Source organism: Cavia porcellus, unplaced genomic scaffold (genome assembly GCF_034190915.1).
Source record: "Cavia porcellus strain 051 isolate PalLab524CR breed Dunkin Hartley unplaced genomic scaffold, mCavPor4.1 scaffold_2, whole genome shotgun sequence".
NCBI lineage: Eukaryota > Metazoa > Chordata > Mammalia > Rodentia > Caviidae > Cavia > Cavia porcellus.
This window is the reverse complement of record NW_026947485.1, coordinates 136501835-136524442: the sequence shown is the minus strand read 5'-3', so window position 1 is coordinate 136524442 and position 22608 is coordinate 136501835. Positions and strand designations below refer to the sequence as shown.

The following is a 22608-nucleotide window of genomic DNA, read 5'->3' as shown; positions in this document are numbered from 1 at the left end:
AACTGTTTTGGAAAGCAGCAGACATCATGTGAAAATGAGTGCTTTAATGAACTGATTTAAAATTTATCTTCTAGTTACATGCATTCATAAACCTCATGCACCTAGCCTCCGGGAAGCATGTACAGGTTTTCATGAGATCATTATTAGTAACAATTCCACCATGGAGGAGACAAGCCTGCTCGTGTTACTCTGGAACTATATGGCTGCTGCAGGGACAGACATCCCTGTAAACCCACGATAAGCAGACTCGGCATTGCTGCCTCAGGGATTCCTTCCAAGCTCTGAGGTAGCCGCACACAGCCCTGGAAGCCAGTGCTCTGTGATGTCCATGAAATGTGACTACAGTAAGGAAAATACTGGTCTGTAGGGTCAGTTCTCCTTCTTCTCCCTTTAACAAAAAGGAAAATCGGTGGATTGACTCAGATGAAGAAACCAGGGAGACCATATATGGAGGAAGTAGATCATTAAGTGTGGGTGGTAAAGAGTCAAAACTTGTGTTTCCAGTTGTACTGCTGTGGACTCTGGTTCCCAGTGATAGGGAGGCTGAGGAGGGCACTTCCCTTAGGAGATGTCCTTCCTGAGCACACAGGAGTAGCAGTGATCAGAGACCAAGATGCGCAGAGAGACTGCAGGTGACTGCACCCCTCCTCTTCCCACTCTCCTGCCTTTTGTACTAACTAATACAACTGAAAATGATTGGTTAAAGGTTGTCTGGTAGATGACTATTTAGTGTCATTAAATTCTCCAATATCAGGTAATAGGACATCAAGAAATACTAGGAACAACAACATCTCATCAGTTCTGTAGGCTGAGAGCTAGGTGGGCACTGGGTGTGTTTCTTTCCTCGTGTTGCCCTGCACATGTGTATATTTATATGCACTCAAGCTGAGGAATTGTGAGCCCTACTGCACAGGAGGCCATCAGTAAAGAGCAGAAGCGTAGCTGAGGCCACATCTGACTACCTGGAAGCCTAGATCTGCAGAAAGCTTGATTATTTTTTTCCTTCGGAGAAGTGAGAACAGAGACAGTGACTAATAAGGCCAGTGGCACTAACCCTGCCAAACCGCAGTCCTGTACAGAGGACTGAGGGAGAGGCCTCAATGGGAAGAGTCTTGTTCAGAGATCCATTAATCAAACCTCTTGGAATGCAGCTGCAAACTTTTAATGGGTTTGTTAAATCTGAGTATCTGTAGTGAGTAGTTAACAGCTTCCCTGGTTAATTAGCAAGAGTTAAACGTGGGCTTTTTCCTCTGGAACTAGTGGTTAATTGAAGCCTTAATATAGAAGAATAGAGGGAAATGTCAGAGATCAATAAGAGACTTTTATTCCCAAACTCAAAGGCAAACAGGGATGCGTGGTTTCCACGGTGAAAGTTGGTGGAGAGAGTCTCACACAGGGAAGTTACTTTTCTTTGAAATATGCCACACTAATTAATTGTATCTCCTTGATATTCAGTAGTCATGGCTTCCACAGGAAGCTTCTAAAGTTAAAATTTGCCCCCTTCCTGCCCTGCTATGAAGGCTTAATGCCAAGATGGGATAATTTAAACTCACAGATGAAAACCACATTAGATTAACTCTGCAGTTTTAAATCAAAACAAAATTTCCATTCAACATATTTAATCTTACCATTAACTTTAGTGAATGTGTATGCATTGATAGTTTATCTAAGATGCGTATATCCCTAAAGCTTTCTTAGTGGCACTTAAAAAAGTTTAGTATTTAAACATTCCATGTGTCATATGTAAGGTTATGAACTTGAAACTTTTCATAACAGATTTCAGTGTGGTGGCTCTAGAGTAAGGAAGTGCATCTGTGATGTCTTTGTATAAAACAGAACATGTGTTTAGGAATTGCCACATTAGAGATGTAAGACATTGTTCCCATAAGCAATACAACAAAGTCAAGCAAAATTAATTCTCATAAATATGTCTAAATATTGAAATGCTACAGTAATTTGCCCATAAATTGTCATAACTGAAGAGAAGAATAAGTATTCGGATCTTCATTTTCTGTGAGTATTCTGTTCATAGGATAGAAAATGACTTCCAGTAAAGAGAGAGAGTATTGCTTTCATGTTTTAAAGGATAATTTTATAGCATAATAGTGTAAATGATGGTATAATAAGACTTTTAAAATAATTGATATAAAAGTGACATCAGCAATATGGTAGAGTAAGAAATTCTGTCTTTTATCTTCCTATAAATGCAGGTAAACAGTGACTGATGCTTAGAACTAGTCCTTGGTAGACTAAGTGACTCAGCTCAGCCCGTGCAGCGATGTAAGGGAGTAGAAAGTGGGTGACTCACTGAGACACCCACAGAAATCCAGGGGAAAGGAGGCCTTAGGACTGGTCCGCACTCTCACATGGTGGTGACACTGTGGCTTCCCGCTGGTGGTTCTGTCATACACCTCAGCAAATTTAACCATAGAGTGACCCAGTGTCCATGCCTGCCTTCCAGAAGGAGCCACTTACTGCCTTCTATGAAGGGTGCACCACTCCTCAAATCTCCATATGCACCCCGAACCATGGCTGCTCTGCACACACCCATCCTCTGCATCATGATGATAGCTGAGCTCTGGGCATCTTCTTCAGAACCCTTAGCTGTGGCCACTGCAGCCTGACTTTAACCAGTAGGTCAGCCAGCTTTTCTTCATTATAATGAATTACCCATAGGGGCTGGAGGTTTAGCTCAGTGGCACAAGCGCCTGCCTTGCAAGCAGGCAGTCATGAGTTCAATCCCCGGTACCGATAAAAAGGAAAAAGACAAAAAAAAAAAAAAAAAAATTAATAATGAATTACCCACAATTGTTAACACAGCAGTTAGGATCCCATATCCTGGTCATCGTTCTCACTGCTGTTCAGACCCAGGATCTGTGGTCTTTCCACATGAGTGCCTGATCCAGACCACAGGGTCACCAGTGCTCCACAGGGGTGGTGGTCCAGGCAGTGGTACTACTTCCACTGTGAGCTTTCTAGGGAGCAGATTCGGGAGCAAGCCTGGTGTCCTTGGTTGCATTTCTAGTGCCAAAGAGCAAAAGTCGGAGCAACACCAGCAACTGTCCCCTCTAAAGACTCTCTCACTGCTGTGGATGACACCTGCAGCCTTGTGTGCTGAGAGCCTGAGATCTGCATGGATCATGACCTCAGCCAGCAGAAGGACAGGGTACAATGTCACTCTTTCCTCATTGTAACCAAAACCTCCTCATCACTCATCACTCCCAGTCATCACCCTCATGTCCAGCTATAGCTGAAGGTCATGGACACAACACCCAGCTCACAGGTCCGAAAGAGGTGACTGCTTTGATCCATCAACTACACGTACAATTTTCAGACAAGTGAGAAATATTTCAACATGTCCAGATTATTAAATGTAGTCATAATAATGATATAGTAATTCAGAAATATGATAATATTGTAGTTATGTATGGGTACTGTGTTTGTTTCCATGATACCTTAGTGTATTTATTATTATAATTTGTAGTTATGTAGTGATAATTTGTAGTTAATAATTAATAAGATGTAGTTTCTGTGAACTATTGTGAGTGCTTTAACATCAAGGGAGGATGAATTAAATAAGGTCAGCATTAAACAAAAGCATCACACAGTATTTTACTATTGCTTGAATACATCTGCATTACTGATTTCATAATGAATTATTAAATGGTAACTTAAATACTTCAGTGCTAAATCTTGAAATATGTTAATATCAATTGTTATTAATAATTACCATAGTGACATACTAGAATTATTAAAGAAACAGGTATCATACAGGAGACAGGGCTGGACAGGACAGTGGTGGTTGGAAAGCTGCCTCAACTGTGTGACTCTGGGGAGCACAGCTGTGACAGAATGGGGGCCACCATGTTTGGTGCTCACACTGCACATGAGTAGGAAGAAACCTTGCTGTGTGAGGAGTTAGTGAGGAGCCAGGGTAAGAAGTGCCCAGACACTGGGAGGCAGATAACTCAGTGCCTGTGCTCACTCCTAAGTGCACAAATCAGAGATCAGGTGCTGTCTCCTCACTCTGACCATCACCAGGACAAGCAGTGGCTTAGACACCTGTGACACCCAAGGTGCACACACTGATGTTCTGAAACCCAGGAGCTGTGTGGCCACCACCTCTGAGCTAGATCCATGAAACACTGAACCTTTGCATGTGAGGAGATCAATATGGCATGCACTTTGTCACTTCTCAAGTGCAGGGGTTGGGACTTATAGGTCAACTGAGCACCACTCACTGGGGTGGCTCCTGTGGCCATGAGCTCCATGACTGAAGGGCTTCTGAGTGCAGAGTGGAGTCACCCCTCCAGGAACATAGATTGAGTGCATCCTGTGCTCTATGGCCTGAGTGCACCCTGTCCCCCAGTGTGGCCCACATAACCCCTAGGCTCTGCTTGTAAGAGGGGTGGAGAGGCACTGGGATGTTTGCTATGGACCGTGTGCTACCCCATGGAGCACACTCTAATGTCAGCAGCCAAGTAAGTGCTGCGTCCTGGCGCAGCTGTGTGGATTGAAGTTGTGCATGTGGGAGGGATTGGGGAGGCCTGGGCAGCTACTCCCCAGCCAGGTGCACAGACCGGAGCCTGTGTGCAGAAAAGTGGCTGCCATCTCACACCTCCATGGCATGTGTAGCTCTGCTGGTGTGAGGCCCTCCTGGGGCCAGGCCTTTGCCCTTCCCTGCAGAGAGGGACCACAGAACGGGGAGCAGTGGGCATAGCCACAAGAAAGAGGCTCTGATCCCTTCACCTCTGCAGGGGGATTCCGAATCCTTATGTCATGCTTTTGTCCATCTCCTCTACTATTTTTAACTTTATTGTCCTTAATGGATTTTTTCATTTTTTATAATTTAATAAGGTATTTTCTCTCTCTCACCTAAGTGTCTCATTGACCTACTGTAATGATAAATCTTACTGTTAAGAGTTTTCAGGCTTTCAGGTTATTCTATAATATTTTATCCCCATCTCCCCCCCCAACATTATTATAGTTGATGGTTTCATTGCTGTGGGTCTACAGTTAGTTTGTTTCTTTACTGTGATTTCTACTATTGGTTTCCTTCCTTTCTAGTAAAGAAGATCACACCTGGAGTGGCTGACAAAATGGTGGCTTCATTTTAGTTGATCTCAACCCACTGCAGTTAAGAAAACTCAGACCTAACCCTGACACAACCTAGTTCCATGGCTACATATCAGCTACTTTATCTTAAAAGAGGAAACCACAGATCCTGTAAAATAACTAACTTGCCAGTAATGATGATGACTAAGGAGGACCTGTGTTCTCACTCCAAAATATCCACTATCTTTTCAATAAGAGAGAAATAACCCAGCTCTTGTGTGTGTCACTTCTAAAAGGACCTTGTGCATGTACAGTGCAACTGATACTACATTATGGAGAACAGAGAACCAGGAGCCAGGGATTTAGCTCACTGGCATAAGCGCTTGCCTGGTAAACATAAGGTCGTGAGTTTGATACTGGGTATAAAAAAAAAATAGAATAGAGACCCACAGTCGTAGCATCCCACATACTCTGTTCTCTGTATATTCTTAAATTAAATGGGAGAGTCTGAATGGAATAACACATTTTTCCCCAATGATGTGACACTTAGCACACCAAGGATTATTTTTTTAAAAATTGCCATGGTCCTTTGCCTCCTTGGCTCAAGGCCAGCCTGGGTGCTATGTACTTGGCCTCTGTGGACCAAGCCCCCATGAACTTTTCCAAGCAAACACACATGCAGAATTCAGACCACCTCCATGTCAAGATGTCCTGAATTCGTGAGGCCATGACGCATCGCTGCCAACGAGCACAGGGATAAGAGGTGACCATGTGGGCTGCCTGGAAAGCATTCAGAGGGAATTTCCAGAAACCATGGCTGTGCCCTTGGCATATCTATGAGAATATGGTCCACATCCAATCTAGTGAGAAGAGAGAAAGCAATACTCTGAATGTATATTTAAAACATTCTTTACATGAATTACAGAGTTCTGAGAAAGTGCTTAAATAATTTTTGTAAGAATCAATTTAAAATTTTATTTAATAAAATAGTTGAATAAGCAACTTCTAAGTTTAGAGATTTCATCTAAAAAGTTTTTGTTTTGTCTTTTGAGACTTTCTTTCAAAAATCGATCTTAAATTATTTTTTACTGTGTCTCTAGAAATCAAATATAAATAGTCTTTTGCAAATATGAAGAACTAATAAAAACAATCTTCTGAAGAAAACTCACTGTGGAAATAGCAAAAATTCTATAAAACTGAGTCAATTAGTTAGATAATTTATTAAATTTATATACATACACTTATAGTACAACATCTTTTCTTGAGGACCACTGGCCTTCTAAGTAAAGAAAATGTCTGAGTTTGAATATAGTAGTGGAGAAGTATGTTATTTTCCATGAATTCATTGACTCATATTATATATTTTTTTCGGACATCTGTGCCAAAGTGCAACAAACATGTGAGGCTGCAAATGGAGATCATTTTTCAAAATAGTTTGTTCTATATTAAAGAGCTATGCTACATGAATAAGGCAATGTGAATAAGTTAATTAATTGGAGTATATTCTTATGTTTTATGAAACAGATCATTACAGCCATTTCTGTGACAATCTATGTAGTAATTGCACTCAGGTGAGGAATTACACTTAGACCTGTAGCAAATTTATAAAATTTGGTAATGATTTATGCATATATACATTTGTGTCTGTCTTTAGGATGAACCACAAATATTCAAAATGGAAAATTACACTCAGACCTCCACTGACTTAAACCTCCTGGGCCTGTTCCCAGCATCAAGGGCTGGCCTTGTCCTCTTCATTCTCATTGTCCCCATCTTCCTGATGGCCCTGGCTGTCAACCTGGCCATTGTCCTGCTCATCCTCCTGGATGCCACCTCCACACTCCCATGTATGTCCTGCTGAGTCAGCTCTCCCTCATGGACCTCATGTACATCTTCACCACTGTCTCCAAGATGGCTTGCAGTTTTCTATTTGGGAGCAAGTACACCTCCTTCATTGGATGTGGGTTCCAGAGCTGCTTCTTTGTGACTTTAGGAGGTTCAGAAGGACTGCTTCTTATGTCTAGATCCATTATGTGGCGATTTGCTTTCCTCTGCACTACCCCATCGGCATGAACAGAAGAGTGTATGTGCTCATGATCCTGGAATCCTGGGCATTGGGCATGGTCAACTTCTGTGCTCACCCAGGATTCATCCTCCATATCCATTACTGCAGGTCCAGGGCCATCAACCATTTCTTCTGCCATGTCCCTGCCATGTTGATTCTGGCTTGTAGGGACTCCCAGGTCTATGAGTACACAGTGTTTGTGTGCATGATCCTCTTTCTTGTGTTTCCTTTTGTGGGTATCGTGTGTTCCTACTGTCAGGTCCTTATCACGGTTTACTGCATGTGATCTTAGGAAGGCAGGAAGAAGGCCTATTCCACCTGCAGCACTCACCTCACCATGGTGACTTTCTACATTGTACCTTTTGTTTAAACTTATCTCCACCCCAAATCTCTCCAGTCTCCAGCAGAGGAAAAGGTCCTTGCTGTCTTCTATACCATCCTTACCCCAATGTTCGACCCTGTGATTTACAGCCTGAGGAACAAGGAGGAAATGGTGGCCCTGGGAAAAGTGACTCAGAGGATCTGCTCTCCAGAAAAGTAAGCAAGTCTCTGCCTCTGTCTATTCAGCAATAGATAAGTACTTGAAAATATGTTTAGTGTACAGGATTGAAATTGAATTTAATCTGTTATATTTCAGATTTCTGAGATGTGATATAATAAGTACACATTCTATTCCTTGGTATTCATTTTGTTCTTTTTGCTTTTTTCCTATCAAATAATTGGTATGTGGTTGTCATTTAATTGAAATTAATAACTTGCTAACATGGAAAACCAAAATGTAAAATTCTGAAAACTTTGCATATCTGTCACAGCACCAGGAATTTTACTTGTTTATTTATTTATTTGTTTGTTTATGTTTTATTTTTATTTATTTTGGTACCAGGAATTGAACTTATGGTCTCCTATTTGCCAGGCAGGCATCATGCAACTGAGCTGTACCTTCAGCCCTTGCATATCCTTCAGAATAAGAGTGAGATCAAGAATATGGTTGAATATTCAAATTTTTAAAAAAAAACAGTATTTTAGAATACAAATTGTTAGATGGGTGTGCTAGCACATACCTATAATCCCAGCACTCGCTAGGCTGAGGCAAGAGGATTATTGGGAATTCAAGACCAGCCTGGGCCACAAAGTGAGCTCAAGGCCAGCCTGAACTGCATAGCAAGACCCTGCCTCAAAAAAAAAAAAAAAAAAAACAAAAAAACAAAGACACATTTTTGTGGTCAGTTCAAAGCCCTCCACCGCATTTGAACACATTTTTCTCCTGTGCTTGTCATGTCATGACATAGATTTCTTAGTATTTATTCACGAGCATCTTTAGCTTTGCCCTTGTATCTGTTTCTATTGTCCTGATCACATTCAAAATATTTCTTCACATTGACCTTTTGATTTTGTGGAAGAGTCAGAACTTCTGTGTGGCTCTTTCCACTACTGATTTGTAACATGAGAAATTCCATCAAATTCAGGGGGATTCCTGTTCTCCAATACCATTTTAAAATAAACTGTGATTTCATAATATTTTCAAGGTGTTCACAAAGACCTGCACATTTCGTTCTCACTGTGGGAAATTCTCTTCTAAGTTATTTATACATTATTTTGAAAGTGCTTTATTTCTTCTTCCTTCCTTATTTTTCTCTATGCTTCAGAATTATAGAATAGTAATTTAATTATCAATCTTTTCTGTTTTGCAGTAGGATTTTGGTTACAGTTATCAGTAGATTTCCAATGAAATATTTTAAATATTTAAGCAGTTATTTCATGTTGATATTAAGAAGTTTGCAACCCAAGAGAGATGTTTCTCTTACAGACTTGTGACTAACTTCTTACTGATGCTGAAAAGATGAAAGCTTTTTTTTTTCTGGGATGAGGAAAAGGACAGTGTCTCAGTCACTTTCCAACCAAAGGGACACAGTGCTTACCGCTGCATATTAGAGGACAGGAGGTTGATTTTGATTCCTGAGTTTTAGGTGTTTCAGTCCACATTCATCCACTCTGAGGCAAGAAGGGCTGAAAGGAGGGTGTGGGCAGAGGAATGTTGCTCACTCAAAGGTCCTCAGGGAGGAGAGAAAGGAGGAGGCAGGGACTACAGTGGTCAGCTGGGGTCAGGTCCCACCCCATAGCACAGTCAGCTGCTGCCTTCATCCATGGATGAAAACACCTCCATAACTACTCAGCTTCCTTACGTGTGAGACATTTAGATTTGAATTGCAACATCCTGTTCCTGGACACTGAGAGGCTCATGTTTTTTTGATTTATGCAAAATACATTTAGTAATCCTAAGAATTACTAAAATTTTAACATGTTTATCATTGCTGAAAAATTCAACTCCAAAGACTTCCCTAGGACTCCAAGCAAACCTTAACTTTAAACCCTGTACAATAAAAATGAATCAAACACTTCCAATACACAATGACAGAATGTAAGCATTTCCATTCCTGCATTTCATTTGGTTATTTATTTGGTATAAATAGCCAAAAAAAAAATAGGGGACTGGAAGGTATCAGAGAAAATCAAGAGCCGTTGTTAAACCTTTCAGTTCCATGTTCAGCCTTCTGGGCATGTGTTGGTGTGACATGAGTGCCCAAGACTGGTGTGGTCACATTCTTATGGCACCACCAGTTGCTGATCTTGTGGCTTTTCTCCACTCCCTGCCTCTGATTTTTCTCAGTGGCTGTTCCACACATGTGGTAGCTACAACTTCATGAAATCTATATTGCATTTACCGGCTTTACTCTCACAGGTTCATCCAGTGCCCTCTCATGGTATACCTCATGGGTTACCAAGCCTTCCTCTGAAATCTGGATAGAAGCTTCCATGAACCCTGAACTTTGCATTGTGCCTACCTGAAATCTCAGCATCACAAGAGTAGTGCCAAATGCCACCAACTCCAGCAATAGCTCTTCTGCGTTGGATTGTGGAGGTAGAAAATGTGGGTGCCTGCATATCTGAACAAGGGGAAATCCTTCCTTCTGTGGCCCATAATGAGCAGGAAGCTCTGGGGCTCTATTTTCAAATGATGCTTTACAGATTTACACCCTTAAATGTGGGAAGGGAAAGGTCTTTCTGATTCCTGGGATGGTTCCAAGCCTTCTTTTCCATTTTGTCACCTGGTTTTGCAAGTCTAATTAGAAGTAAGAAGATTTTATTTTACCTTCAACAGGGTTATTCTATTATTTTTTGATCTTTAGATATACAATAACCAAGTGAGAGCACTGATCTTAAAAATAATTTAATCTTCACATCACACAACGTGCTTGACTTCTTTTTAATGCTATTTGCAGCAGCCATGCACATCTGTGATTGATCACTGCAGGTACTTACTTTCTGATAACACTGAAAACATTTACATGGCCTTCTGTTCTTTATTGCCTATGAAGATCTGACTGAATTCTCCACACAGAACCCATGCCACAGCCTAAATATCAAGTTACATTGAAATTTCCTCCATCAGATTCATTAGCCCACCACTTTTAACCTCATTGTCCTGCAATGCCCAGAACATGGACAAAATTTCAATAGAGTCCTTGTTCTCCAATGATCACCTCTGAGTCTGTCCTTCATGTTCACATGTGTATGAGGAGTGTGGTCTTCCAAGCTCTGACTAGCACTGAGCATCATCAGTTCTTCACAAAATTATGGGACTTCTCTGATCCCCTCCTCCCACACATTCCCAAACTCCACCAATAGGCAACTTGCTAAAGATTTGAAACACAGATTACCTGTGGTGACAACGATGTCCCACTTCTCTGGTTCCAAAATCTTATAGTCACTTTCTTATCACTTAGATGATAATACTCAAAGCCCATCTAGAGGAAAGAGAAGTTTGTTTAGAGATTTCAGTGCATAGTCAGCGGTCTCTAAGGCAGAAAGTGCATGTTGGAAGGGCATGAAGAGAAAAATCACTCAACAATGGCAGGCTGAAAGCGCAATGAGAAATGAAGAAACAGGGACAAAGTGTTCCTTCCTTGGTCCTGCTCCCAGGGAACCCTGCAGACTCCCCGACAGACCTTCTAGCAGCTATGCAGAGACTCTGTCCAGTGCCTTCCGTAAAGTACAGGGAACTTGAGTCAGCCGCAGTCACAGATTCTGACAATCAAAGGGTGGAACTACCAGTCAGCTTGTGTTTGGGGGTTAAAATGAGGTGGTGATGTTTGAAGTGGTAGAACAGCAGCCCAGACTGCTGAGGTGTGTGTCTCCTGGCTTGCAGTATTGTGACACTTCAGATAGAAAGCACTTTAAATCTTTCCCCTGTTAGGCAAAGGAGTGTAGGCAGCTAGAATGGAGATTTCTGGACGTGTCCACTTTATATAACTTCGCACTTGACCCATGAACAATGCCATGTCAATATTAGCATAACACTACACCATGAACCATCCGCCGTGACCACCTGACCACACAGGACCCTGTGACTCCGTGAGGGACAGGAGAGTGAGAGGCCGCAGCGCGGTCAGCACCTCCGCCCGCGGACAGCGACGCCCAGGCAGGAAGAGGGCTCGCCCTGTCCGAGGCAGGAGAGATGCTGGGCTCCAGGGGTAGGGGTGCTGCCTGATCTGTGACTGCGCCCTGGGCTGCGCTTGGGGACCGCAAGGAGGACGTCTTGGGAGGAGGACGGGGCCGGAGGAGGGCGCTGCGGTCTCCAGAACGTGGACGTGGGGGTCGGGAGGGTGCTGTCAGGAGGGGAGATGTGAGGTTAGAGGGCAGCGGAGTGGGAAAATGACCCTTCGTGCAGGATCCCTTATAAGTCGCGATGGAGGTCGAGAAGAATCTCTCTAGTGTCAGGGCTTCTGAATTATACACTATGACTGCAGTGTGGCGTTTCTCCGTAAGTCTGATACAGTATGGCTCAGGTCACTTTTCCACTAAATGTGTTCCACAGTTGGAGCCTCAAAACAGTAATCACAGCTGTGAACAGATGTCATCTGCGAGAGTGAGTTCCACGCTTTCCACGAGACATGTGAATGAAATATGTTACCCAAAACATCAGTGCACCTCTGTTCTATTTCTTATGCTTCCCATCACATGCCATGACTCCAGACAGGAGTGTGGGGACTCAGTGCAGGGGTCCTCATGACTGGCACCATGAAAAGGGTCACTCACAAGGCAGTTGGTATAAATATATGTGTTGATCTATTAAGATTTAGAAAGGTACTTACAAGCAAATATTTTCTTTATAAAGTATTTTTCTGACATACATTTTATAATTTTGTCTAAATATTTTTACACTTTTACAATAAAAATCTAATTGGAGATTTTCTTCTGCTGAGATTTTTCATGTCAACTTACATTCACATTTTGGTTCAGTCTGTTACTCTTTCCTTTGAAGATCTCCATCAGAGTAGTTTCTGAAAGACTAGGATGATCTGCTCTAGTATTACTTGTGCTCACCTACAAGTGTGATTATTGTTATTACCAAGGTGGACTTTTTGCAGAGAAATCACACTTAGTGGAAGTTTTGAAGGTAAGATCTTAATGTTCCTACAATAAACCATGGGGCAACACTGATTAAATGAGGAGTCATTTTTGAATGCTTGTAAGTAGGAATTGTAGCAGGAGACCCACTTGGTCATTTGTAAATTTCCTAAGACCACCCATGGCAGTTGACTTGCCCAAGCAAAAAAGAAAATATTTACAACTGTAGAATGAGTGAAGGTTCAGAGGCAGGCAGGACTTAGATACATTCTCATAAGTACAATCCAAGACATAATTAGATACAATCCAGGGCAGTGGTTTTTATTAAAACCCCCGAATCAGCAGAAAGGAGAGAGAGTGTTTATTATTCTTTCATATTTTTTCTGTTCGTTCACATCTCAGGGGACAGGTGTTCTGATGTTTGTCTTAGGGCCTAACTTCACTCTGCCCTGTCTGAATCCCCTCTACAGTCAGAGCACGTGGAGTCTTTGATGACAGAGTTCCCTTGAGAAGGGTAAAGCTGTAACCAGGGGTGCGCACCTCCTCCCAAGATTAATGGAAGCCACAGGAACCAGGTCACCAAGTGTCCTGGAGCTGCCTGTGATCCCCATGAGGGCACAGTGGCCTCTTCACAGGACTCCTTGGGCACTTACTAGGTATCCTGCTGGCTTGAAGTTTTGGTCTCCATTCTCCATGACTCAGGAAGCTCCTCCCATCCTTCATCTCCTGCTCCCTCTGCAGTACTGGGAATGCAAACCAGGACCTTGCACCAACTGGGAAAGTGCTCTGCTCTTCCACTGAGAGATACCCCAGGACCTCGTTTGATATCATTATTAGAATGATGATTTTAACATTGAGACAGGGTCTCCTTAAATTTAACAAACTTTTACAAAATTTTACAAAATTTTTCAATCTTACTGCTTTAGTTTACCTCTTTCTTGGGAAGGTCAGTGTTTGTCACAAACCATGGATATGTCATTTTTAAATCAATATTACACTTTCTCTCTACAGTAGATGATTTTATTTATGTGTTTTCAGTAAGGAGGCACTATTATTGTGATGTGGATTATCTTTTGATTAAAGCTGAGCACTTGCTTTGAGACAGAAATTATCAGCATAGTTTTTGAGCACTCACCTTAATCAGCAATACCTCCAATTACTGCAAACAGGTTAAATTCTGTGATGTGAGTGAAATGTTTGAACAGCATCAGCTGATTTCTTCCTATGTACTACTTGGTTATCATACATTTCCTTTTGAGGGAAGAGTCCACATGTGTTCCCCGCCATTTCCCTAACCTGGGTTACATTGAATGAGAAGGAATTGCCTTAGGTCACCTACAGCTCAAATCTTAACATTAATATATAGAGAAAAAAACCCACTTATTACATTTAATTGATTATTATAGTTTTTACAACATAACAAAATCCAAGTCAAAAACTTAAAAGGAAATCTCATATGATGGCTTTGAGTGGAGAGTTAGACAGGAGATCAGCCCATCACACTCATTGGTAACAGAAAAAACAAGCTATTAATCAGCTAAATTGATAGAACTACTTCAGAGTTCAGTGGCTTGAGCATGAGAATCACCCAGAACCATGTAATGTTTGCTAACATGTCAATCTGACTGTGGAGAAGAGATTATGTGCCATTGTACATTCCATCACTGCCTGAATGGAAAATCCCAGAATCCTCTCACACTCTCCTTCTGCCCCCCTTCTCCCCATAGTTCTTCAGGAGGAAGCAGCACAGCAGGATTCTGGCCCCACAGGAACCTCCCTCCTCACAGAGCTCAGCTTAGCTGGAGGAGGTGTCAGGACCTCCCTGTGTCTGTGAGTGCACAATGGATTCCTTAGATGCTGGGCCCAGCAGAAGGGGTGCAGTAATATAGGAACAGTGATGAGACCATGACAGAGGAGGTCCTCTCATGTGGACAACATCTGCTGGGGGGTTGACAGTGTTTAGATGTAAGTGGCAGGAGCAGAGGTGGATCAGGATGTAGGGCACATTCTGTGACTCCAAATAGCATCTTATTAGTGGTCCTCATTGGTTATCCCTTCCTTCATCCTGTCAAATCAAATTACTCCTCCTGCTCTAGAGTCCTTAAAGACATAGTGCCTTAGGATTAACCTCGGTTCCCTCCAAAGGAAAATATAAAGCTGATTTCTCTCCATACTAGTTTAAGGTCTTCTAATATATTTAGCTCAGTGTCTAACCCAAATGTTTAATATTTGCTTTAAAGTTAGGTGTTAAGTGTGTACTTATAGTTTTCTCATCGATCAGCAAAAGAGACATAGCATAAAAAATGATGTAATCTAGATTTGAACTTGTGGATTTAAACAGCTAATTGTAAAATGAAATAAATAGTACTCAGATTTACTGCAATGCAGATAACACACATATGTTTTGCATAATGTGTCCATGATTTGTATTTTATTAGATTGCTTTAAAATTGTTACAAAGTCATTAGAAGAAACTTCAAAGCTCTTTTTTGTTTACTAATACTCCTAAGACTGAGTGATTGCAATTCCTTTCATTCCAGGATATACATTTTAAGCCTTACACATTCAAAACCTAATACATGCTGTGATTTTATCATCACCAGTCAGTATCTGACTGTGAAGTTTGTTCCTGTGAAGTGACAGAACTGCCATTTTCTTCCCATAGAAAGTGAGAATGTATGTCCTAAAGGAATTAAATATGAATAGAAAGATAGTACATTGTCAATCATTTCTCTTTCTTATTTTTTACACAGAAAGTGGATTTTGAACATGCTTTTCATGGCCTTCAGGACATCTTTATTCCTGAAGCTGTAGATGACAGGGTTGAGGGTGGGCGTGAGGATGGTGTAGAAGATGGCTAGGAACTTAACCTGGCCAGGAGTGTGGTAAGATTTAGGTCTCATGTATGTGAAAATAAACGGCCCATAGTACATCAGGACCATCACCATGTGGATGGAACAGGTGGAGAAGGACTTCTTCTGGACCTCTAATGATTTGCTTTGCAACACAGAATTTGTACATAAGAGGCAGAAATCATGGAAAAAGGAATCAACAGGAAAATAATACCGCTTACATAAACCCCTCATTCATAGCGTGATGTGTCCACACAGGACAACTTCAACATGGCAGGGACTTCACAGAAGAAGTGATCAATGGCCTTAGAATGACACAACGGGAAGTGGAGGGCATAAGCTGTGTGCACAATGGAGTTGAGGGTCCCCAGCAGCCAGGACCCCGCAGCCATCAGCACACTGACACTGTCACTCATGAGCATGGCATAGCGCAGGGGGTGGCAGATGGACACATAGCGGTCATAGGACATGGCGACCAGGAGCAGGCACTCACTACCTAGCAAGGTGAGTGACAAGAAGATCTGGAATCCACAGCCTGCAAAGGTGATGGTTCTGCTGCCAGACAGGAAGTTGGTGATCATTTTGGGGACAATGTTGGAAATGTGCAGGATGTCCATGAAGGAGAGATGGCTGAGCAGGAAGTACATGGGGGAGTAGAGTCGAGAGTCCCTGTGGATGAGGAAGATCAGGATGGTGTTTTCTGTGATGGCCAGGATAAAAATGATGAACAGAGAGGAGAAGACCAGGCTTGCTTGTGAGGAAGAGAACAGTCCCAAAAGAATAAAGTCACTGCTGAATATCTCATTTGCATGACTCATTTTGAATCCTCAATATTTTCCTTAAAAAGGAATAAAAACTACTAATTTATTAGATATCAATGAGTGCATTGTTTGCTTAATTAAATTGAAATTAGTTAGGTACTTAAATAGCAATCACCTGTATGTCTGTCTGCATAATAAATGAAAGTTGGTGTTGTGTGATTTGTCATTACCAGGGGCTTCTCAATGGCATTCACATGGAGGTGCTGTAAGAGGGACCATTATGTGTGTGAACCAGGTTATTAGCACACTGATTGGCTTCCTGAGTCCATGCTGAGCCCTCCATGTAGTTATTTCCGCTGCTCTGGCCAAGGCTTCCTCACTCAAGTAGCCCCTTCATTATGCAAGCAAAAAGTGCCATCTATTAGTTACATTTTGATTGAAATTTCATTAGGAATTATGTTACTGGACATTCACACACAAAACATTTAATTTTCAGATCTATATTATTTCTTAATTTTACTATTTTGACTTCAACATATAAAAAAATTTTTAAAAAGCACTGTTAATTCTTCTCCAAAAAAATATTGTGACATGTCTCTTCTATTGAAAACCTATGAAATATGAATTTGGATATGCTCCAGTATATTTTGCACTATGGGAAAGTGACTATTTAGTTTTTAAAAAATTCTATAAACTGTTAATTTTGACAACAGTATTGTCAAATTCTATGAAAAAAATTCAAATAGGATATTTCTTGATTTGATGACCAGCAGGTTAAAACTGGCTATCTTTATTCCTAATTCTGTTATTTACATAGAAAATACTTGTAAGAAGCCTATATTGAGCCCTGAGCTGATCTAAATACAGATTTAACAGACTTATGCACTAAATGAGTTGGACTGAGCAAGGTATAGTGAACACGTGACACTCTGCTTCACATAAGAATGAGTTTCCTGTTTTCTCAGGTAATTAAATATTTGACAAAATGATGTATTCTGGAATGAGCTAAGTTTGAATCTTTTTTACACCACATCAGACATATGCGAAACTGTTTCAGATATAAATGTCTATGAAAACCAAATGCCTCATAACATTTTGCAAACAGACATTTAATTGCACCACACTCACCCACTAATCACCCACACACACAGACACAAACACAAACATGAGACCGGGCCCTGGCGTGTACTCAGATGATGACTCAAATTTCTCATATTATTATCACATGATTATGTGTATCCTTACAGTGTTGTTGTGGTTAATTTTACTTTTGTAATCTTGGGACAGACATTTTCACTATTCTTGCTAACTACAAAAGAGAGCGAGATTGAGAATAAGGTAGAATATAACTGACAAAACGCAACAGAGTAAGCTTAAGGGTGTCAGAATCATTTAATCCACACCACAGCAGTAGAATTGCTCTCTGCAGCTCTCTGAGAGGGGAGGACGTGATGAATCCAGGAAGACTGCTGAGGGAGGGTTCCTCACCCCATCCACACACAGCCCTGTGACGGTACAGCTTTGCTGCTCCTACTAAAGGTGGTTACCACTCTGCCCTCGCTTCCACTGTCACAGGCCACTTATTATCTCAATGAACTCTTCTGTTCTTGTGGCCCTCCAGAGCACCCCACATAACCCATGAAATCATGGATAGTGCGTCGTCCCTGAGCAGCACTAAGGCATTCAGCCTAGATCCCTGAAAAGTCCTTTTTGTCCTCCCAAGTCACTCACTGAGTCAAGGTACCCTCTAAGTGGACAGGAACAGGAAGCCCAGGGTTTGCTCAAGCATTTCCTAAATTCTACCAGGAATGGCGAACCAGCAAGATCGCACCACCTGTGGGAGCTCTGGTTCCTGCTGACCCACTGTCCCTTGGACTGTAGGGCACAGGAGGGGACACACAACATAATGACGCCTGTGATGGATGCTTTCAGCACAGCCACCTTCTCTGTGGTGCACGGTGTGGAACAGGGCACTGCGGGTGTTGCAGTCCAGCCAGGCTCCTCCAGGTACTTCCTGCCTCTTGCGGCAGTTTCCCACCCACGCTCAGCCTCTAGGGACTAGGAGTCCAGCCAGCTTTCAGTGCACGTCCTGAGCACCCTCAGATCACTTTCTTGTGCAGCAGCTGCCCTCAGCCCCACTGATTCCTGCTAGGAGGGCTCAATCCCAGTGTTTCCTGCAGCCCTCACTAAATTCCCCACTTGAGGACACCAGGAATTCTCTTCTGTCTCTATGTAACCTTCCCTGGACAGGAGGACCATGGGCCACCACCCCAGTGAGCAGGAGCCTTGAAATCAGCATCTCAGGCTGACATCACCACTTCCTGCCCAACTGTGCATCTGCAGTCCCTTTGCTGACCCCTTGAGTCTCAGCCCCTAGAGCGGCTCAGAGCAGAAAGAAAAGGCAGCCTTGCTCTCTCTGTACTCCATTCATACACACAACACAACCCACGTGTTCCTCCCCATAAACGCCCCTCACCAGTTTCTCCCCTCTTTTGATGGGTTCGGAGTGGTCCTGAAGGCTGGAAATGCACCTCCCCTTCTCTGTCAGTCACTGTGCAAAGCAGCCTCAGCCCCTCATGTAAACCTCAGGGTTCTCAGCACTCTGAAGGTGCAGGGCTGGGGCAAGCCACTGAACTGTGTCCAGCTGTGACACAGGGTGCCAGGAACCTCAGACACAGACCTTCCTCCTCCCATCGCCTTGATTTTCAGCACATGGTCATGATGATGCATTTTCCTGCAGCACTCTGAGCGGATATCAGGAGGAACATCCCCCAGAGATCAGAGACAGAGGGCAGCAGTCACAAGGGCATTCCCTGCTGACCATGCAGCCCTGGAGCCCTTTGAGGCCATCAGAATCGGCCCTCACCACCAAAGCATGACTTACAAATGACCTCTTATTTTACTGAGGAAATTAAATTTTATAATCTATATTTGACATTCCTAACTTGATTCCAAAGCATATGAGTTCCTAGGAAAACAGCTAGCTGAACAGATGAACACCACACATAATTATTTTTTGTGAATATAGCAAGTATAATGATTAAACCAAGATGATTCATACTATGCAAGTTTATTAACTTTAGCCCTTATGTTGTAACTTACATCTCTAAACATGAATATCCATTTCTTCGCCATAACAAAAATCTCTCTGATTATGGACTGATGGGCTACAAGTGAGGGGAGTGTTAAAGTATGTCCTTTGATGGGGGTGGGGGGGGGACAGCAATGCTTCCTGCAGTCCTGAGAAGGCTGGGAGAGGTGTCGTGTGATGATTAGTGAGATCAACTCTTCTTTCCTTATTTTCGCATAGAAGACTAAGATGGAGCGAAAGCAATACTGTACCCAATAGGAGAAAGGTTATAAATAGGGCTTATTAGCTTGTTATTTCCAGCACAGCCACTAAGAATAAGACAAACTTAATCTATTGTTAGGAGATAAGAGAAAATATAGAGTTTCTGAGAAAAGATGCCTCTGGCAGAAATATGAAACCTATAACACACCATGGATTATAACTACATGGAATCAGATTCTACACTCTACGTATGCAGTACTTTTGCAATAATATCTAGAAGATAGAAGGATGCTCTGAACTTTTCGTCCCAGACATAGTCTGGAGACTCTTTTCACAAGATGGGAAGGGAAGGAGTACAGAAGTGGTTACCTGGGCAATGATTACGCACACTGCACAGAAAGAAGACATTCAGGGTTCTAGAATCTATCAGTAGAAGACAGCCGCCCTGCCCACATATACAGAGGCAAGTCTGTCCCTAAAATCATATAAGAGTGTGAGATACTCAGATACACCTAACTGAAAGGCAAAGTGTCCAACCATAGATGAATCTGAAAATAAACGTTTATGTATATTTAAAGAAATATGAATTGGTCTTAAGAATAGACATTACTAGGTGTAAACTAGGCCTAGACTTACTCTTACCTCTGTAGGAAGTGCACACTTTGATCGCAGTGACATTAGCACACTGCACACTGTCAGTGATGTAAACAGCACGATTTACTGTAGTTATCTATGAAATGGTGCATAATGAGACCTGAGTGTGTATTCCACAAACACTGAAAGTGCAGGTACATGATGGTTTCCACTTTCACACTGAAAGTTTACATGGGTTCATCTTAAAATGTGACACCATAAAGTTCTTAAAAATTTAGCAGGACTGAGATAAAGTTTTGCATCAGGCCTTACACTAAGTACATTGTAATTACTATAAAGAAAGAGTAGGCTTTTCCAGGTTTGTGTTTCTAAACACTTCTCATTTAGTAAGTTAGCTATTGTCATCAAGGGCCTCAAAAACTGACTTATTTGAAAGCTAAAAAGATTTGACATTCCTACCAAACACAGAGTATCCTGAGGCTGTAAGATATGAAAAGAAAAGAGGAAATTAGGTTAGAGGCATCTTTTCCATTCATTGTTTAGCAGGAGATTGTTGATGAGCATGCTTTTCATGGCCTTCAGGGCCTTCTGGACATCTTTATTCCTGAAGCTGTAGATGACAGGGTTGAGGGTGGGCGTGAGGATAGTGTAGAAGATGGCTAGGAACTTATCCTGGCCAGGAGTGTGGTAAGATTTAGGTCTCATGTATGTGAAAATAAACGGCCCATAGTACATCACGACCACCACCATGTGGAAGGAACAGGTGGAGAAGGACTTCTTCCGGGCCTCTGATGATTTGCTTTGCAACACAGTGAGAAGAATTTGTACATAAGAGGCAGAAATCATGGAAAAGGGAATCAACAGGAAAATAATGCCGCTTACATAAACCCCTCGTTCATAGCGTGATGTGTCCACAAAGGACAACTTCAACATGGCAGGGACTTCACAGAAGAAGTGATCAATGGCCTTAGAGTGACACAACGGGAAGTGGAGGGCATAAGCTGTGTGCACAATGGAGTTGAGGGTCCCCAGCAGCCAGGACCCCGCAGCCATCAGCACACTGACACTGTCACTCATGAGTATGGCATAGCGCAGGGGGTGGCAGATGGCCACATAGCGGTCATAGGACATGGCAGCCAGGAGCAGGCACTCGCCACCTAGCAAGGTGAGTGACAGGAAGATCTGGAATCCACAGCCTGCAAAGGTGATGGTTCTGCTGCCAGACAGGAAGTTGGTGATCATTTTGGGGACAATGTTGGAAATGTGCAGGATGTCCATGAAGGAGAGATGGCTGAGCAGGAAGTACATGGGGGAGCGGAGTCGAGAGTCCCTGTGGATGAGGAAGATCAGGATGGTGTTTTCTGTGATGGCCAGGATAAAAATGATGAACAGAGAGGAGAAGAAGACCAGGCTTGCTTGTGAGGAAGAGAACAGTCCCAAAAGAATAAAGTCACTGCTCGATGTCTCATTTCTATGGTTCATCCTTAATTTCTGTGTTTTACCTAAAAATAGCTTGTAATGAAGAAAAATAGAGAAATGACAAGCTTGTTTACAAAGAGAGAATTATTGTTGTGTGTTACTTCCACCTCAAGTTCTATGAGATACGTTTATGATTGTATGATTTACACGACAGATGTTCACTCATTTCAGTAGCCTGGTGAGCCTTAAGTGTGCTGAATATGTCCTTTTCTCCAGGTTGGCTCTCTCAGTGCTGATCAGTTCTAAAACTTCACTCCAGTGGTGTCATTCCTCAGTGAGGTCTGTCATGGGCCCAGCCTGCCCATCTGCTAAGTGTTGGACGCTAACTCTCCTGGTCCTCCTTACTCTGCTCCATCACATATTCTGCCTGGCCCTTTTCACCTTGTTTCATATCAAATAATAAACACAGGTGGTGTATATTCTTCCCTGGCATTCTCTTCACATGATTTTTCACCTCATGTAGGATATCTTTGTTCTCTTCATTGTTAGAAACAAAATGCCTAGAGATCCACCTGGTTCATAAGATTTTTGACCACATCCATTGAATTAATGAACAGAAAACGTGGTCATGCTAACAGGAATTTTCTCCTGAGCCTGTGGCCAAGAGAGTGCTACTCCTCACTTGGTGCCCTGGTTCTACTATAAGAATTAAATTAAAAAAAATCTCTGTATTCTTTCATCTGTTGATGCACATATGCACACTGTATCCAAGACAAGGTAGTGGGCTGGAGCTTTAGCTCAGTGGCTTAACCTCATACCTGGCAGATGTTAGGTTGTGAGTTCAATACCTGGTACCAACAAAACAAAACAAAGCAAAACAAAACAAACACGACAAGCTAGTATAACTCATGCTGTTATAAACATGCATGTGCATCCACACCTGTATGGTGACTGTGAATCTTTCAGGAAAACAACTAGCGAGCAAATAACTGGGGCACGTGACGTTTCCATTTGGAGGGGTTTACAGAATCACCAAATTTATTTCCACAGTGGTTTTGCTATTTTCCATTCACACCAACAATGTAGGAGATTTTCTTTAAAAAAAAAATAAATTGGAAGCATTGAAAAATGAATCAATGCAAATTAAGAACACAGTGTTAA

At 42.2% G+C, this 22608-nt stretch overlaps 2 protein-coding genes and 1 pseudogene across 2 annotated transcripts; 1 reads left to right on the top strand and 2 right to left on the bottom strand.

The window, feature by feature from the left end:
* Positions 1–6730: 6730 nt before the first annotated feature.
* On the top strand, positions 6731–7661 carry LOC106025611 (olfactory receptor 2L8-like; annotated as a pseudogene).
* A 7606-nt stretch (positions 7662–15267) lies between these two features.
* On the bottom strand, positions 15268–16199 carry LOC100730414 (olfactory receptor 2AJ1-like). Its single transcript, XM_013143360.1, is given in 2 exon segments — positions 15268–15539; positions 15542–16199. Coding segments are annotated over 2 exon segments (930 nt in total).
* A 4342-nt stretch (positions 16200–20541) lies between these two features.
* On the bottom strand, positions 20542–21510 carry LOC100712882 (olfactory receptor 2AJ1-like). Its single transcript, XM_023561418.2, has one exon. It carries the CDS (start codon positions 21508–21510, stop codon positions 20542–20544), a length of 969 nt encoding a protein of 322 aa, XP_023417186.2.
* Positions 21511–22608: the final 1098 nt, after the last annotated feature.